Here is a 19,720-nt window from a genome sequence, read left to right as displayed (position 1 = left end):
AACTTGGGGGCCACTGTTGTTGTGTATTGGTGCTATATATGAATAAAACTGAATATATTTAAATCAAATACTAAACAGCAATAGTTTGCACAGGTGTACCTAATAAAGTGGCCTCTGAGTGTAACTTCTGTAAGGCTTGAGTAACTTTATTCAGCAGGTGGCAGTATTGAGTCACTAAGAGCGAAAGGATTTAGTCCTGTTGCAGCTTCCTGCAGTTAGATCTCTGTGCAGGCCGTCATTAAAATTCAGTCTAACCTATTTGTACACTGTGTGGGACAGCATCACTACAGCCTCGCACATCTGCGTCTGTAGACACATGTTTACCTAAATAGCTGTTTCTTGTTTTTGTCTCACTAATATTTGTGATCTGTTCACAGCTTTCTTTCACTCCTGTCTCTCTGACACCCAGAGCCCAACAATAGCAGTAATGCCAGGCTAACAGAACAACTCACACCTCATTCTCCTTGTGCTCTTCTCCATCCGGCTCTCCTTTGCTAATCCCACTTGCCATGACCTCTGAACCCTGGATGTCATCTTACATAAGAGGCTGATTGAGGGAAGCACGCGGGTGCAGCCTGAGGTGTGTTGTGCCAGCTCGTTTAAGCCCATTAACGGTTACTCTAGGATACAAATAAACAGCTACAAATAAACTTCAGTGGCAGAAGCTGGGGAAACTTATTCCGGTTTACAAGCGTCGTGTTCAGCTTCTGGTTCTCTGAATATTTTAGGTTCCAAGGTTTGGAACGTTTCTTGTTTTTCATTTGGCTGCCATAAAGGACACTGACTCTTTAGTTGTGTCTGCATCTGATTACACTCTGAGTATACACTTAGCATAGAACAAAACAGCTGAGGGAAAGAACACACGCTTGAATTTTCTACTGTTTTAAAATTATGTGACCTCCACAGTGGGGTCTCTCCCCAAACAATCACACACATACATACACCCACAGACCCATCTGTCCTTGCTGTATCGGTGAGGGTGAGTCACTCTGCTCCAAATGTCCAGCACGCTGCCATTAAAGCAGATGAATAATCAAACCACTGCTTTGACTAAAGCAATTGGTCTAACACGCGCACACAGTCATAGTTTGTCCTTTGTCCTTCCCGCTCTTGCTTACTTCCAGGCTAACATTTGGGGTCCCTCCTCCCAGTGAGCACGTCTTATGATTATAGCTGACAGGGTGTACTCTGCGGTGGTAGATTTTCTGCTGTCCTCAAGTGGGACACATTTTTAGCAATAGAAATAGTCTTGCAGCTTTGTGAAGTCAGTATATTGCTCTTGTTTTCTTTCCAGAGAACTAGCAAAAAACCCTCTGAACCAAAAAAACTCCCAAAAAGTGTCTTCAGCATTTTCCCCCCACAAATCAAAACCTATGTGACTGAAATTGAACAAATGATCTCCTCTTGTCATCCTCTCGCTGTTAGATCTGATTGCAGCCCTCCACAGCATCAAAGGCATTATTCCAATCCACCTGCTAAAGCTTAAGTGGCTCACTGGTTCTGATTTGGACTTGTATTACTTGTATTACCTGAAGAATGAATTAAATATATTTTTGTATTAACAGAACACTCTATATGAGGAAAGTTTCAAGGTTAGGTTTCATGATCAGCCACCAGCACAGTGAAGTGACCCAGTATAGGCACTGGTCCACTTTTAGCTGTAGAATATTTGCATGAAAAAGGACAACATAGAGCTTTAAACTCACAGCAAGCGAGTCCTGTGTTTGAACCCACCGGCCTGTGGGGGGATCCTTCTGTTTGGAGTTCTACCTGTACCTCTGTGGGTACTCCAGCTTCCTTCCACAGTCCAAAGACATGTATGTTAGGTTAACTGGTAATAACTGGTGATTCTGAATTGGCCTTAGGTGTGACTGTAAGCATGAAAGGTTGCCTGTCTCCCTGTGTTGATGGCGAGGTGTTTCCCGCCTCTCGCCCCAGCATGTCTGCAAAGAAAACGGATGGGTGACCTTTTTGCAGTTCAGAAAATTTTAATGAATTTAATCATCATAAATCATAAAAAAAAAAATACAACAGATTTATTTTCAAAGCAAAAGCAATATTTGAATTAATTCAAAATAAAAGAAAATACTGTATTTTATTTTATAGGACCTTGCATAGTATGTAGTGTGCCTGCTCAAGGCAAGCCAAGAGGTGCTTAGGCATCAGGGGACAGCAGCCATGTGACCGTGGTTTCAGGGATTGGTTTAGTGCAGATGTGACATCAGCAAGCCTCCCACTCCCTCCCTCCGCCCCTCTCTCCCCTGGTCTTTCTCTGCCTCTCTCTGCCCCTCTATCTCTCTGTAGCGCTCTGTTTTTTCTCCCTCTGCCTTTCCTCAGCATCCCCCCTCTCAGCGATGGCGTGTGTCAGTGCCGCTCGGCCGTCTGTGGCCTAACGCACACAGAGAGGACCCCTATTCCTCTCCCGATTTGCAGCGCATTCCTTGGGTGTCTCTTCTCCCCGTGTCCTTCACCGCTCCTGCTGCCTTGCAGCTCCCACCCCGCCTCCCCGTGCGGGTGTCTGGGAGTCGGGCCCTCGGGGGTGGAGGAAATCAACATCGTGCTTCGCTGGGGAGCTGTGCAGAATTAGCTATGCCCTGCCCAGGCATCTTTTGACCGGTCGGATTCCTCCATTTCTGCCCGCCTGCAATCCAGAGGGCAGCGTAGGATGAAAATCTGCAATCATGATGCAAGGTAAGTGATGTGTGCACTCCTTTTATTTTCCACGTCCTGTTTCTCAGCGTCCTCCTCCTGCCCTCTTGTGTCCTGCTGGGCCATTAAAAAAAGTGAATGCAGTGATGTGATCTGTCATGCCGTGCGGACCTCTGGTACGACTGAGCTGTATGCATGACCAGTGTGACAATGTGGCTATTGTGAGTACTTGTGCGTATGCGTGTGTGTGTGTAAGATTTATAGAAAGGTAGCTGTAATGCCTGAGAAGATGTTTGTGGTGTAGAAAGGGGGAGCTGCCATTCACAGTGGTAAAGTGTGTACAGAGTAATGTCCTTTTGGGTTTGTGTTTGTTTTTGCGTGTGCCTGTGTGTGTATGTGTGTGTGCATGCTAATCTTGCAGTTATGTCATATAGATGTGTATGTAAGGAGACATGTGACCACTCCAAGTAGCTGTACTCATTCATTACTACTAGCTGTTGCTATCAGGTGATCCTTCAGCCTCAGAGCATTTAGTGCATGTCTCATATAAACTGAAGTAAAGGATGCTGTCCTACAGTTAGGTGAAGTACATTATAAACCATCCTGCTCTGCATGAGAGATGCTGGGTCTTTATCATCCATTTGTGCCTACGTGGTAATGGAAGGTGGCTATTATTAGCAGAGGGCCTGCAGTCAACCTAACATGATATTGTACTCGGTTCACAAGCTGGAGGAAACTCACACAGATGTCACAAGCTCACCGTAGCCTTTGTTAGCTACATGTGCACACAGTGTTAGCATGTAGTTAGTGACATTTAGTGAGGTCTGGACTAAAATATAGGTGTAGTAATATGCTTCTTGGGCTTAAGATAAAATGTGCAGGTCCTCTCTATAAATCAGAATCATTAATTGCAGTAGTGTGGGCAGTAATCTTGGCCAGGTGGCCTATTTGTACTAGAAGTTTATGCTTTAAAGACCACATTGCTAGTTTTACAAGTTTCAGACACTTAAAAAAATGTAATTCCTGCTGATCATTTTCCATGGCATACCATAAGGTATCAAATTGATCTTTTCTTCCAGGCAGGAGTAAATGTCAGGAGTGTATAAAAATCAACTTGCAGAAACTTGAAACCTACTTGAGATAGGGCTGGAAGCGCGTAAAAAGAAGAAAACCAAGGGAGTGGGTGGAAAGGATGGACGTCGTGGAAAGGGCAGAATTTATTGTCTGCTAACATAAAGTTAAGCTACTGTAAGAAACTGTAAATATCTAAAATACTGAACAAAAGTCAGAGGATAAGATGTGAAGAGAAAGCAGAGAAAACCTGTTCAAACCGCTCATCGGAGCAGAACTGTTCTTTTTCCTTCTTTATTTGAAACCTCCTCTGTGTCACTGGTAACAGCGGCATGCTAGTTGAGCTACACGCAACTGACAACCAAGATAGCTGACTAGCTGTTTGTTTTAGGGATTTACACAAATTATGGATGCCATTCTTCTGTTTATCGAGGTTTGCGTTTATACAAACTGTGTCATAGTCTGAAAGAACTTGACAGTGAATCCAAGGCATCGTTCTTGACAATACTTTGTCTAAAAACATTAGTCAGTTTCCACTGTGAACATTTCTCCTACAGCTTTAGTCTTATATTCTTTCCTAGATGCAGTTTCCTTTGTTGTAAATAGCTGTGTGTAGATGTCAGTGTGTAGCTTTCTTCTTGAGCTTCCAGCTGTATCATCTGCTAATTAACTGTGTAAAATGTAGAACAACAGTATATAGTAGAGAAGAGACTACAAGCTGCAGAACAGACACTGCAAGGATACCTGAGGTTAAATTTGGTCATATTAAGAAAATGATATAGCTGTAAAAAGGCTGAAAGTCTTGTAGCACATTACCAATAAATGCAAATCCATTTGTATTTCACGTGCAGAGTAAAAAAAACCCAAAATAACTTGAATTTTAATCCTCGATTTTGAAAGTGGAATAATGGCACTATAGGGAAGTTACATAGTTAAATTATCAGCAGTAATGTGAAGAACATGTTATTTGTGAGTAAGTAGGGTGACGTGTGAATCCATCACTTTGGTCCTTGGAAATGTTTTGCAGAATTGTGTCTAAAGATTGTGTGTCTGTGAGTTGGCATGAAGGAGACCCTAACTCAACTATATTTACAGCTAGTATCATTAATTAGTATGATGCCTCTGTTTAATGAGGCTCTCCTCAGGCAAACTCTGTAAATGGGTTACAAAAACAACACAGTCCTGCTGTGACGCAGTGTGATCTGCATCGCTTTGCAGTCAGTCTGACCAGACCTCTTGTACTCGCTCGGCGTGTGATACGTAGTCGTTCAACAGGTTTGTTACTCATCAGTGTTGGGACTGATCTTTACCAACAATGTCACATGCAGGTTAGGACTGGAGAGAAGAATCGTGGTACAGACCTGTGATTGACTAACAAAGAGACAGGATGCAGGAATAATATTTGCCAGTCGAGCCACTAATACGTCACATCACAGACCCTGTCAGAAGAACGTGAATGCTACTGATTAACATTTATAATATTTGTTAGGATTTAAGTATGAGTGAAGGTAATCACCACATCAGTGACTCGGTATTAATTTAATTTTGAAATGAGTTTCTCCTGTTTTGTGTTTATCTTAACGACACAATATCTGTGACATGAATTTAAAAAGTAAGGCACAAAAAAAAAAAATTAAAAGCGGTAAGTCTGTTTAGAAAATGTGATCCAGTTTAAAGCACAGCATGCAGATTACACAAAGGGATGATGAGCAGAGCAACACACAAACGGTATCAGCTGCTTCTGAGTGGCACAAAATGCTCATCCTCCCAACTGTTCATCACACGTGTCCCTGTCGCTCTGGATTTGACTATCAACTGCGCTCACTTCTTCTAAAACACAGTTATGCAAACCTGTCGGTTGCTTATTGGGGGGGAAAAGAAAATGCGTGCACACGCACTCAAACTCACACTCAAACACACAGACTTTTTTTTTTTTTAAAGAAAACTGCTCTTTGTCAGAATTTGTTTAAGGTGTCTTTCAAAGATTTTTAAGTGGAGTGCATTTAACTTTACACTTATTCAGACTTTTTATTTAAGTGAAAAGTTACATGTTATAGTGTAATAGTACGCAAGTCAAAATACATTAAAATACCTAAAGTCACTCATCTTGGTTAACTGCACTTTCTGGAATATAAGTACGTTGAATTATTGAGCCAGAATAAGTGATTCATTACTGTGACTATCACAGTAAGCGCTCTAGACCAGTGATGTTGGACTGGAGCACTTTTGACCCATTAATTCACTCATTAAACAAAAGAGTACTTTATCTTTAATTATACCAGCAAACAGCCTTCATAGATAACACCCAGAGAATTTTTGTTTAGCATGTTAGCTAATTCTCTCCGCTTTGTATTGCTAATTAGAGAATGTTAGTATGCTAACATTTTATGCTTTAATTTGCTAACATGTTAATAGATGTGATGAACTCCAAACATCAGAATGCTAACACTGTAAATGCACGTTAAGCTAAAGTTATTATTAGTCGGGCCTAGGTAGCCTCACGGACCTGTTAGCATGCTAGCATGGCTATAGACTTGATGTAATTTTTAAATCAATACACTCCTGCAGCATGGAGCATCATTAAACAACCTCCAGTTATTTTTATTGTCAGTTGATAATAAGTGCTCCAAATTACATTTGCATACAGCATGTTCTGTGTCCTAATCATTTAAAAAACCTTTGAAAAATCACTATAAGGTGAAACAGAAAAAACGTTTTTCTTTGTGTTTATCGTTCTGATTGCATCGCTGCATGTTGCCAGCCGACAGTGCTGCAGGACTTTTGGCATTCAGTTTGGCTGATGGGACGCTGTACTAGATCCCTGGCTGCTCTGCTCTGAATCGTGCTAATGAAGTGAACACATTGATCAACGGTTGTTCATTTTTTCTTAACAGCCTACATAGTCAGGAAGGGGACACTGCTTCGTTTTATGTGGAGGCTCTCTCCAGATTGCCTGGGGTTTGTTCCAAATCAATACGTTAATTTTTATCTTACTGTAACTTCTCTGTATCCACTAGCCCGTACTCATCCCCAGGCTCTTATACACCCAGCCCATTACTCTTCTTTGTTATTTGCTTTCAAGTGCATTTTAATGTCTAGATAGTTAATTTTATATTTGGCTATAACAACTTAAAATGAGTTCTTAATGATAATGTTCACACGCTCCTTTCCTGTGTGTGTTTCTATGCTAGGACTGAAAAACCGAACCAGGAAAGCCCTGGGCTTACGAAAGAAAGACAAGGACAAAGAAACAACGTGAGTTTCCTCAGACACTCACTGGTAACAGGAGAAAATCCCTAAAACACTTTGAGAACTCATTGGTTTGAGAATGTGAATGCATAGAGATGTAAAACAACCCAAACTACTGCTATGACACTAATAAAGTTCTTGTTGGATTTATAAAATTATAGGAAATTTTGTGCTATAGGTCTATGCGGTACCTGCAAAAGATACCAAAAATAATCTGAGTACCACAACATGGGTATTTTACATTAAATAATTTAAAACAAGACCCACTTTTTTAAAACCACATACAAATGAAGAAAAATCTACTGGTATACTGGTACCTAATTTTTCCATCTGCTTGTTTTGTCAAACAGGAGCTCACCTGACAAAGAAGGAAGTGGAAGTGGAAAGAAAGGAAGCGTACGTACATACACAATGAAAGTGTTTCCTTTAATTTACCTGGGTTTTTTTGGCCCTCTAAGTGTTTGTGACTGTTTAACAGAGGAAACTATACCTAGGAGATTATAACAGCACAACAGGAAACTACAGCACAGTGACTTTAACAAGATTTAAACGGATTAGTTGGAGGTCTCTTCCTGTTAAAAGGTAGTTTTTCTGCACCGCTGTTTCCAAGTGCTGCTTTTTGGGGATAAAAATTTCATTTGGGTTCTTTCTTTACCTGGACATATAAACACTTTGGGAAGACTGTTAACTGGTGCTATGAATAAAATTACATTTAACTGAACTGGGCCTGCAGCAATAATTTATTCTGATTATGGTACATTAAAAAAAATCTAAAAGTATGTTAAAAAAATATAATTTTGATATTAAAAGAATTTTAGTTTAACGTCATAAGCTTTTATCGTTTTGCCTTCTTTATGATCTCCGTTTTGATAGAAAAAGGCCAACGGGGCTCCCAATGGTTTCTATGGGGAGATTGATTGGGACAGATATGTAAGTATCCACAGCCTACACCTGCACATTTTCTCTCTTTGTCTCTCTTTTTTCATGGACTCTGCAGCTCTGGCATTGGAAATACTTGCAGTGCTGTGCTGTGCAATCAGTGTCATGTGACGCTAGGTTTAAAATTACAGAGTAAAGGGTACAAATGTGTGTGAGTTATGGCGGTGTAATCTGTGAGTCAGCAGGAGCTTCATCTACCAAGTGGAACGTCTCCAGCAAGACATCTGTGAAATCTAATCTGCATTTCTATGCGCTGCTGAAGAGTTTGAGAGTGGCTAGAAACAACCGTCACCATTTCCCTCTCGCTGTCTCTCTTTTGCAGGCCTCTCCTGATGTAGATGAGGAGGGCTTCAGCCTCCGGCCTGGTGACGAGGGTGATGATATCCTTTTAGTCGGAAGGAGAAGTAGCACTCTTAGGAGTCTTCGCCAGCAAAAACTATTGATCTGTTTGGCTTTGTGACTCATTGGTTGAGTGCTTTTCAGCATTAAATAGGCCAAATCCCTGCGTATGTGCACCCCTGCTGCAAGGCAGCCGGACACAGCCACATTAGGTCGAACCGGCTTTACAATTGTCGCTAAACCACAGTTCTCATTAACCACTGACGCTCAGTTCTGCTCCCACAGGTGTCAGCAGTGGGAGTATATGTTTGAACTGGATTCATAGATAGTTGACACTGTGGAGACCTTCCCTGAGCAGGAAGATTTAGTGGAGGTGGAGAAGGAGTGTCAGTTACAGCAGTTGTAATACTGGTAACTGGGACACAGAATGGATATCTCACTCCTGTCCTGCACCGTTGTCCTTGCTTTAAATGCTACAGAAGGTTGAACTATCTGCATTTTTGTACAGCATGTTGTACTTCCTCCTCTTTGCCCTTTACAAGTGTTCACCAGCCTCCAAAGAAAAGCACTTTTTCTCGTCCAGCGACTCAGAGGATGACGAGGACAGCAAAAAAAAGTTCAAAATTAAGATCAAGCCGCTGGTATCAGACAGTGCCAAGTGTGTGCTTCCATCCATGGACGAGCTAAAAGCGTCAGTGGGAGGCCTGGCGCTGTCCCCGTCTCTGGTGAGTGCTGCTGATCTGCAGTCCTGTTCTGCTGCACAGTTGTGAAGAGCACAATAGTCACGCTCAATGCAGTTCATATACTTTACCAGCTGCTAATTTCTCTCAAATCTGTTTGACTCTCTGCCTGCGCTTGTCTTTTCTTCTCACTTATTTGCTGCCCTCTTGTAGAGGAGAAGTCCGGTAAGCCTGTCACACATTTTCACATCTGTATCAGCACCCTGACAGATGGCATGAGATGTGGTGAAAACGCTTGATAACGTGTTCCCTCCTGTCGTAGTGATCTCGTAGACTGTCTTCGCTGGCTTTCGTTTTTTTTTCCTGGATGCACTTTCTTTCCCAACCTCACTGCCTCACAAAAATCACAACTTTCTTTTTCTTCTTGCTTCTGTTCCTTCAGTTTTTTCCTGCTCAGCGGCAAAGCGTGTGCGTTACATAATGCAAAGCAAACCTAACACACATACAGTTCCAAACCCGTTGATCTAGAGACCCTGCTGTCTTCGATGTGAGGCTGTGTGCGTGCTGATTGTAGGTGATGCTCGTATTGTCCGCATAATCTCCAGGGAGTTACGGCTCATGCTGCATTATTGAGGCTTTGCGGTTAAAGTAAAGAGATGCGGTGTGTGTAGTTGTAGTTAGTGTCCATTTGACTGATTTGTCACTCACTCTCTGACCCAGGTCTGTTCTCTCTTCCTTTTTGCTGGTCTCAGAGACACAGTCCGGTAAGTTTTCCCTCTGCTGGCTGTTTTACCACTGATAGCTCCAAATGCAGCTTTCTGATCTCCGCTGCCTTACTCTGTACAATGCAGAAAATAAAGAGAAACATTTTTACCTCAGGCTGTAGTGCTGTTCATCCGTTGTTTAGTTAGCAAGTTGCCTTGTCCACCAGAGATACCGACGGGAGAAATTTCCGCCTTCTCATGAATACGTGACACTTGACTTTTGCCTCTCAAAGCTCCAAAAAATGTACCACAGCTCTGCAGAAGGGGTACGCCATTAATGTTTACACCTTGTCATGCTGTCATGTCAGCATGAGCCTCCCATCACGGGTAGATGCATACTTCCCTCTGCTGACTGACACAGTTAGCATGTGTGCTTCATTCACGAAAAGACTCACAAGAAAGTATGTATATTTTTCTGATGATCATTTCTGGAAGGAGGCATTTCTGCTTTTCAGATGCTTTTTATTTTTCGAATGGAGTTGGTAGTTATGATTTGGCAGCACTAGACAAAGCACAGACTTCTCAAGCTGATGTCTCCAATTCTGTTCAAGTCACACCAAAACTATCAAGACTGATGAAGAGCACTTAAGCCAGAGGAGTAATACACAAATTAGATTTCCTATAATCGTACTGTGTTTTGATATAATAAGAAAGAAGAACATCTTAAAGGACTGAAGATCATGTGTATTTGTATACGGTGTATAATATGATCTGTAGCCTTACTTTTTCTTTTGTTTGGATTTCTTTTTTTTTTCTTTTCTTTTTTTGCACGGGCAGATGAAAAGGAACTTGTCCTGTAAGTACACATCTCTAAAAATCACTTTTTAAAATTCCTCCCGTATTCCTGTACTTGTGCTCATAACCACATTGCTACTGCACGCATATTAAAGAGGATATATTATGCTCGTACCCAGCTATTTGAGGAGCTTTGCATGACTCAGGGTTCAAAATAATCGTTATTTAACTTATTCTAAGCCTCTGTGTAGTCATTTTTTAAATTCTATGTCTGAAACAAGCCTTTTAAGCATCTCTTCCTTTAAACCAACTTTCTTCTGATTGGCTGCCACTTGTGAACAAAAGGTTTAAACAGTTGGTGGATGGGACTTCTCCACTCCTAACCAGAACAACATAACAGTAGTCTCAGCAGAGCAGGAGCTGAGCGTTTGTTATTTTTCTTATAGGTGAGGAGATCGCTAGACCCAGACGCTCAACCCCGATACCGAGTCCTGCCCCAGAGACGCAAAGGTCTGTCATCCTTTTAGCAATGTTGGCAAATTAAACGCTTCTTTCATTAAGATGGTATGCTATTGCTCTGCTTCAGATGTCCCTTGAGCAGCTATGTGTGCTATTTTTTTACTTGTTGCATGTGTTTTTTTGCAGTGACAGGCTGTCACAGAACACTCCTGCCTTCTTTGAGCTGCCTTTAGAGAGAAAATATGCCAGATATGACGGTCAGTCCTCCATTGATCAGACATAACTTTACCCAAATGAATAAACTCCCTTTACAAAGGTGACACTGTTCCCCCCTTTATCCAATGACAGTGGTACCTTCGGATGCGTGGGGAGATTCTAGACCCCGATCAGAATCACAGCTGAGCAGAAGTTTTCCAACAGGGGGTGAGCAAACATGAGTGAACTTTATCTCTGTTGTAATTCGTGTTTCTAAAGAAGTTGTGCTGACCTTGAATTGTTGCACCTGTCGCAGCTCCGCCTCCACTCCCTCCAAAAAACATTCCATCGAGAAGTCACTACGGCTATCCTTCAGAATCTGCTGGTAAATTTATTTTCAAACATCAGTCAAGAATATAGTTAGATCAGTCAGCTGTGATCTCACTTCTCCAATATACTCTTTGCAGCCGATCTACCCAATGGGAGGGCGGCTCGCAGTTCGGCACCAATCTACCTGAATGTCCTCTCCCCAGCCTCTTACCGAGGCTCCCCTGCCCCCGACCTAGACGATGTCTTTGGACCCATGAGTGAGGACACCATGTCTCCCAGATGGGTTACTTTCACTGATGACAGGCCCCCACCGCCCGATGAACCGGCTCCACCTCCGCCACCCGACTCTCCTCCGCCAGACACACCTTCATCCACCCCTTCCACCCCCTGCCTCTCGCCTGGACCACCTCCAAACGAACCCCCACCTTCACCTCCGCCGTTTTCCCCTGGGTCTCCTCCTCGTTTCACTCCGCCAGACTCGCCTCCCTCCATTCTACTCGGACCTCCTCCGCCAGATGAACCAGCCCCTCCTCTGCCCCCAGAATTCTCCCCCTCTAATTCCCCTCCTGGGTGCCCTGAAGAGGATGCTATTGATGAGGAGATGCTGCAGTTTGCAGAGTACTCTTCCTCCCCTGCCCCCATCAGCCCTGTGCCTCCTCTGCCAGCGGAGCGTAGATCCCCTCGTGCTGGAGTCACGTCTCCACTGGTCCTTGGGGGTTTAGGGGGTAAGAGGACTCCAGAAGGTGTAAACCTGAGAGAAGATGTACCAGACTTTGTGGGTTCCCCCAGAGAGCTGACGCCAAGCTTCAGGGGCACGCCACCTCCTCTTCCTCCAACTACCTACAGGTCTATCATGTCTTCCCCGGGACCCTACTCAGGCAGCAGTGAGTACTCTTGTGTTGCTGCAAACACGCACAGTGGCCTCTTCGAGATTCATTTACACCAAGCACGATTAATGTTTTTTATTTAAATTCTGCAGTGTCCTTTAATTTTGTTTGCTTTGAAAAAAGTGAGAATGACGAGGCCACCAGCACAGCCACAAAAATAAAAATCACAGAGATGAGCAGGTCAAACTTTAGTGACATCTAGTGTTGTGATTCTGAAATGACAGCGTTTTGTTTGTAGTGCATAACAGGTCTTATCTTTCCAGAAATATAAGGAAATATAATGTTGATATTTTAAAGGGGGACTGCTGAAAATGCTTAAATGGTCTTGTTTAACATATACCATCATTCAATTGGTGAATACCGAGAACAAGCATCCCACATCAGACCAGTATGAAAATTACAGGATGCTTTCTATCAGCACAGAGATCAAGCGGTAACGTCTTCCTACAGATTTTTTTTTCACGTGAATCAGAAGAACACCTACAAAAATCTCAACAGCAATTTTATTTCATGCCAGAACCAACCAGAGTCTCGCACAACAGTTTCTCTCCAAACACAGCTGATAGAAGGGAAGTGCGGCAATAAAAATCTCCGTCACTGTGAACTGAAGGCTGTGCTAACCACAGACACTGGTATGTGCCACAGGCCCCTCATCTCCAGCTCGTCCTACCACACCTCAGTCTCGAGGCAGCCCAGTCCCTCCGCCTCCTCCTCCTCGTCCGTCCTCCCGACCAAAGCTGCCCCCGGGGAAACCGATCACAGACCTGGTATGTGGGAAAAGCCCTTTCTTTTCTTTTACCCTCTCTCTCCCCCCCTCATTTATCTTTTGTTCCTGAGACTGTGTTTTTTCATTCTGAACAAAATAACTTGTGTTACATCTCCAGACCCGGCCATTCAGTCCGCCAGTTTCAAGCAGCCCCCCGCCTTTTGCCCCCCTGGCCCGGGCAGAGAGCTCTTCATCAATCTCCTCCATTACCTCACAGAGTGCAGCGTCCACCCCAACTTTAGGAAGGGACCTCAACTTGTCCACCACAGGTATGCTACCAGCAAGATGGCTGTCATGCTCGTCTCTGCGGCTTAGCTGCGCATCTCAGTCCACATGTTGTCTGTCACTCATCGTGTCCTTGCCTCACAGTCTTGTCCCTCTCCATGATTCTCTCTTCCTGATGTCTCTGCTCACTCAGAGGCCTCGCAGCCTCTGGTATGGTTTGACCACGGCAGGTTTTATTTAGCTTTTGAAGGTGAGTTGAGCTATAGTGCTGCTTTAGTGACACCAGTGCATGCACTGTACGCACCTGCCCCGTTTCTTTACTGGCTGTGTCCACAAGAGTGCTGCCACCCATCCCCATCTCCTGCTCACTTACTTAGAATCCAGATCCATGATCGAGGCTTTGGTTTTGCTTTAATTGTTTTTGAACTATTCTGTCCTCTGTGTGTGAAACCTACTTTCAGGCAAGTAAGATATAACCCAACTACGGTTTTATAAGGAGATGTTATAGCAGTGTCGCTTGTGTTTATGTGTGTTTTAGGGTGCTCCAGAGGTCCCAGTCCACTCACCATGGGACCCCAAGACACTCTGCCAGTGGCAGCTGCCTTCACAGAAACCATCAATGCCTACTTTAAAGGCGCTGACCCCAGCAAGTAGGCTTACATTAAAAATGCACTGACATCATGTCAGCATGGATTTATGCTAAAACTGAAACACTGCACTGCTAATAATTGCAGACAGGGGAATGTTTCTAAGGCAGACTGGGCTAGGTTGTTTTAAGCCTAATTAGGTACACAGTTCTTTGTATTCAGGGTTTTTATACTGAGAGGGATCTGTGAGCTTTATATTTTGTTTAGTTTGAGTCCTCTCTCTGCCTCAGATGTGTTGTGAAGATCACAGGGGAGATGGTGCTGTCCTTCCCCGCTGGCATAACCAGGCACTTTGCGAGCCACCCAGCTCAACCTATCCTCACTTTTAGCATCAGCAACTACAACCGACTGGAGCAGGTCCTCCCTAATCCACAGCTGCTGTGCTGGTAAGATGAAGATTACAGACAAACATATACTGGAGCGGACAGTTGCCCATTTTTACAGTCCAAACAAAAGAGATTCATAGTGTTACTTCATGCTGGCTGAATCAAAGATGTTCCTCTCATCCCTTAGTGATTCCACTACAGACAGTGTAGACAGAAAGGAGTTCTGGGTAAATATGCCAAACTTGATTAGCCATCTAAAGAAAGTGGCTGAACAGAAGCCTCAGGCGACATACTACAATGTGGATATGATCAAGTATCAGGTATATAATATCCGTTAATATTCACGGATGTGTTTTTATATTTTTTCTATCTATCCAGTTATCTCACTGTCTTCTTTGTCTTTGCCATTTAGGTCTCAGCAGATGGGATCCAGTCCACTCCTTTGAACCTGGCAGTGAGCTGGCGTGGCGATGGCACCAACATAGACCTTAGAATAGACTACAAATACAACACGGAGGCTCTGGCTGCCCCGGTGCCGCTTCACGACATCAACTTCCTGGTTCCTGTTGATGGAGGCATTGCCAAACTACAGGCCATGATCCCACCTGCCACCTGGTGAGGATTCCTGGTGACAAGGACTCTTAGTATGTGGTCGTATTGAGAGGCTAAGGCCGAGATAGTATTGTAAACTGAGCAAACTGACGTGTATGTTAGTGCATCAACCGTCTACCTTTTACCATCTATTTGTAGAAACTAGGCTATATTATTTTCATACTCTGTATTTATATAAGTGTGTATAAATATTGGCACAGTTGCCTGTGTATTATTGATATGCACTGTATTCATCGTATTATTATATCTGCTCTTTAGAGTACATGTGAGAGAGTAACATGTAACATGGAATTTCTTTCCTCATATAGGAATCCGGAGCAGCAGACAATACAGTGGAAAATCCCAAGCCTGTCTCACAGGTCTGAGAATGGAGGCAAGTATTCATTTTTGCCATGTTCATACTATTTAACATTTTTAATTTCTACTTCATCTTCTTCTTCTTTGGATTTTATGGCAGCCTCGCTTCTGTCAGTCTGCCCCAGGGCAGCTGTGGCTACAACCGTAGCTGCCTCCACCAGTGTGTGAATGTGAGAGTGAATGAATAGTGGCATTGTAAAGCGCTTTGGGTGCCTTGAAAAGCGCTATATAAATCCAATCCATTATTATTATTATTATTATTAAAAGTAAAATCTTTTGGTCCCGTTACACAAATATCACATGTCTGGCAGGAGTAGGGGCTCTCCTGGGCCGGTTCCAGATGATCGAGGGTCCCTGTAAACCCTCCCAGCTGACAGTCCAGTTCACAAGCGAAGGAAGCACTCTGTCAGGCTGTGACATCCAGCTGGTCGGGACTGGCTACCGGCTATCATTGGTCAAGAAGAGATTTGCTGCAGGTCAGTTTAAGCATCAGAAACAGTGGCTGACTGTCTTCAGTCTGTGGTTTGTTAATATAAATGCACACGGACACTTCCCAACTATCTGACATGTCTTATTGTGTTTCACAGGGAAATATTTGGCAGATAATTAGCGGACCTGTTTGCGAACAGAACCAAGAAAATCAATGGCTTTTGACTGTGAAGACTATGGATCATCCCATGTTTAGTGCATTTGAAAATTTATCTTTAGGAGCCATTAGATTTAATGGCTGGAGTTCATTAGAGTAACAGATAACAACACAGAGGTGAAATGTGACATTCTCGGTCAACTGACTGCTGCTGAGTTTATGCAAGTAAATACAAGTCATTAGTTTTGTGCACTTGGAACACTTATGAGCTTATATAGAGTAACGTTTAGGGAAACCCCAAGTCTATGTTCTTGTTAACTTAAAAATAATTGTGGATTTCATACAGTGATCCAGCTTTATTTGTTCTATTTTCCTCTTGTTTCACGGGTTATCACTTCGAATGCACTCTTAAAGATGATGTGAATAATTTGTATGACAAAACAATCTTAAACGAGGTGGAAAAGATGGAAAACGTTTTAACATAGGTTTGCTTTGCAGATGTATTCCAATTAGTTATAGTCACATGGTACTGTCTGATTTGCACTGCCACCTTTAAATCAGATGTTTTTTGTTTATTTTCAACATGTGTGACTGTCGTGATTGTTGTCCAAGCAGAATGTATTCCTCTGTGTGGACAGCTTTGACACCGTCATATCCCTTTTATCTGTCTTATGATTAAAGGTGACAGTTTAAAATGACCTGCAGCACTGGAAGAACATCAGCACTATGAATCCTAAGGTGCTCTTGACATGGAATTATGTTTGCGCCTCAGTCCTGGGAACTTTAGGGAACAATTTGATCATGGGTCATGATCATTTCCTTCTAGCACATAAATTCGATTTTGTAGGGAAACTTGTCACAATAATAATTAGAGCAAATAAAACTGTTTGCTCTATGATTTGTATGCTTGATCCATTTAATCATCATAAGCCCACGGTAACCAAGATCCAAACTTAATGCTATTTTGCTTCCTTAGACTGAATGAACCATTTTGACTTGGTTAGCAAAGTTACATTTTGATTTATAGTCGTCGTGAGTGTTTTGGATTATTGGAGCTATATTTGTGGCCATATTTGTATGACAGGGTTGCGGGCTAAGTTCACTGTAGGTTCACTCAAGTAATATAGAGCAGAGACTTCTAGGACATGATGTGCAACACGGCAGGAGATTTGGCAGATGGCTCAGAGAATGATCAAAAAGACACCCACATGCACGACGGGTCCAGTTCCTATTAACTGAGGTGGTGCCTTGCAGAAAACGAGTGGCATAGTTAGTCCACTGAGGACACCACTGTCATTGGAAATGAAAAGTTTTTTTTACTAAACTGTAAATGTTAAAGGTGGAAATCACCAGACGGTTGGGTGAAAGTCACATATCTGTTGATGTCTTCACAGACAAATTCACATTTGAGCCGATGTGAGTTTACTAACTAACGTTATCTCAGGATGATGGTGGTTGAGCTGAGCGCTTTTGTTCGTAGTATTCAGAGTATTTTCATTCATTTCGTAAAATATCGATATTTGGTGTTTACGTATTGATAAAATACTGCAATAATATGCAGTGTCGGTTTTTTTCCCCACCTCCTAGTTTATGGGGATTGACTCATTTTTGGAGGCAGCCTCGAGTGGACGTTAAAGGAACTGCAGTTTTGGTCATTTCAAAGTCAAACATCAGGCCTAAGTTTGTTGAGTGCAAAAGAGTTTCTTTACAAACCACACTTGATGTGCTGGAAAGACTGTGCTCAGGGCTGAAGCGCATACATAACGCCATACTTTCACACACACAGCCTTTAAACACTACTACTGGAAGCATTTTTACCATTAACGAGTCGTGTTGGCAGAGAGTTAGAGCAGTGTGACCTGGTGCACAACAAACGCATCGAATTACCACTAAAGGGCAAGTGCAATGTTGAGATACATCAAAGGTCTCACATTACAGGACACAGGTGGAGTTTGTGGTGGTGTTTTGTGGGTAGAATTGCATTATACTGAGCTGACGCTTATGTGTGAAGCTGCTACTTTCACTGGGACAGCTTGGGTAATTTATCCAGAAATTATATTAGGAAGTCTAGAGATGCAAGAGTGCCATACACTGAAGAAAAGGACCTTTAAGTTTCCAGAGAAATCTAAAGGGACCAGGGCTATGGATTGTAGGAGTTGCCTTTGATGCTGCTTATAAACTCTGACAATAATCTTTGATGGAGGACATCACAGAGCAATGAAAAGAAGTGTCTATCAAAAAGACAGCACTATTTATTTCCCTGCTTTATTTTCTCCCTTTTCCCACCATGTCGAATAAATGTTTTATCATTTTCTAATAGCAATATTTAAAAGACTTAAGTGTAAAAAGTGTACATAAAAAGCTATGTTTCAAATATTTCTCTGAGCATATGGACGTGTCTGTGATCGTCTCTTGGTTTCTTGATGTCAGCGCTCATAATGCATTTGGTTCTGCGTAACGACACACAACACTCTCTTCATCTAACGTAGGTTTCTTGTAACAAAAAAACAAAGAGAAAAAAAAGAAAGAAAAGGTGTTGATGAATAACTCCAAACAGTGGCGCATGAAATCTGCACCTGTCCATCGCCGGTCTTATCAATGCAATACCACTTTATCCATTTCAGTGAGGTCATGATGTGTGTGTTGTTGTATCAGTGTGCTTTGAGAAGAGACTCCTTTGCCTTCACTTGCGCCTCCATTCTCTATTTTGCTGGTGATGCACCTTCAGAAACTCATTGTCAATCAAATCTGGCATGCGTTCAATGACGTACCCATCCCATGCATCCGATATAGGTGTTTGACATCCTCCTGTGTTTGACTTGCACACAAAAGCACACCTTCAATTTTCTTCATGAAACAAATTGTTGCTTCATGTCACATGTGTGTGTTTCACTTTTTTACAGAGCGTTTCCATGTGTTGACTCACACTTTGGACTCGGGCGAAATTCAGTTCCTTAGAAAAAGAAACATGGCTTTTTTTTGGTTGAGTAAGAACGACTTTTGTTTTTCTTCTGTTGAATATGCTTATATTTTTCTTTGCCTTATTTTTGAGTGTACACTAATATTCCAAAACCAGAGGTTTTCTGTAAGTTTATTTTTTCTACAACTTTTTTGGCTGTATGTATTCTTTCACTGCATTAGGATCAGAATATGCAAACATTTCATGTAAATTTCCCATCCAAAGATTTTGAGAGAAAATATATGAAAAAAAAAGTCATTATAATGTAATACCTGTTTTACTTGGTAATAAAGAAGAGGAAATAAGAGTCATTTATCTCCTTCTCATTTGTTCAAAGATGTAAAAATATAACACCTACAGGCACATAACCCGTAACATTAAATGTACAACCTGGCGCTTCAGCGACACTGTAAATTATTGTCTGTCATAACTTAATAGTGAGGTCAAATAGGCTGAAAACCATCATCATCAGTCATCATGTTATATAAATAAACACTCCCAAGCAACTACAAAAACAGTCCTTAGTGGGATTATGGGAATTTTTTTACCCCGTCATGGTCTTATTCCTGCACATGACGACAGTTTATGAAGCAGGATGAAGGATGAAAAAGAGAATGAGCTGCCTAGTTAGTTAAAAATAAACTGTATTATAAGAATATACATAGATATAGATAAAAAGCTTAATTTACTCATATCCAGTTATTTACAAATCATTATCTTTTAATTTAATAGTTATCTTAATTTGATTTAATTATCTTTTAATATTTCTTTCATCTATTCCATATTCTTTTTAAAAATGTATTTAATACACTCTTATCCTATCTTAGAAGAGTGTTTTCCCCCACATATGTTTCTTTTAAGGATGCATTCAAGGATATAATTTTTCCACAGCAGCTATTTGCCGTAAAACACAGGTGTTGCTAATCACATAAATTAAGGATCTGT

At 42.0% G+C, this 19,720-nt stretch overlaps 2 protein-coding genes across 3 annotated transcripts; both read left to right on the top strand.

The window, feature by feature from the left end:
- Positions 1-2,236: 2,236 nt before the first annotated feature.
- Positions 2,237-10,472, top strand: LOC146648480 (SH3-containing GRB2-like protein 3-interacting protein 1). Its single transcript, XM_085389184.1, has 6 exons — positions 2,237-2,691; positions 6,912-6,975; positions 7,320-7,365; positions 7,843-7,899; positions 8,231-8,288; positions 8,797-10,472. Exons 1-6 carry the CDS (start codon positions 2,682-2,684, stop codon positions 9,015-9,017), a joined length of 456 nt encoding a protein of 151 aa, XP_085245310.1. The 5' UTR covers positions 2,237-2,681; the 3' UTR covers positions 9,018-10,472.
- Positions 8,885-19,082, top strand: LOC146648479 (SH3-containing GRB2-like protein 3-interacting protein 1). 2 transcript variants are annotated; one of them, XM_085389183.1, is made up of 18 exons: positions 8,913-8,972; positions 9,141-9,152; positions 9,648-9,691; positions 10,469-10,487; positions 10,873-10,936; positions 11,072-11,142; positions 11,234-11,308; positions 11,397-11,465; positions 11,548-12,294; positions 12,943-13,064; positions 13,182-13,332; positions 13,827-13,938; positions 14,166-14,321; positions 14,449-14,581; positions 14,674-14,876; positions 15,182-15,246; positions 15,542-15,706; positions 15,818-19,082. In XM_085389183.1, the coding sequence occupies exons 4-18, from the start codon at positions 10,469-10,471 to the stop codon at positions 15,838-15,840; spliced, it is 2,175 nt and encodes a 724-aa protein (XP_085245309.1). In that variant the 5' UTR covers positions 8,913-8,972; positions 9,141-9,152; positions 9,648-9,691; the 3' UTR covers positions 15,841-19,082. The 2 variants fall into 2 exon arrangements, with proteins under 2 accessions (XP_085245308.1, XP_085245309.1); XM_085389182.1 differs by lacking the exon at positions 9,141-9,152 and having other exon boundaries at positions 8,885-8,972.
- The last annotated feature ends 638 nt before the right edge of the window (positions 19,083-19,720 follow it).

The sequence above is a fragment of the Rhamphochromis longiceps genome, linkage group LG18 (assembly GCF_057381845.1).
Source record: "Rhamphochromis longiceps isolate RC_006_pf linkage group LG18, R_longiceps_female_GT1.1, whole genome shotgun sequence".
Taxonomy (NCBI): domain Eukaryota; kingdom Metazoa; phylum Chordata; class Actinopteri; order Cichliformes; family Cichlidae; genus Rhamphochromis; species Rhamphochromis longiceps.
This window is presented reverse-complemented; position numbering and strand designations above follow the sequence as displayed.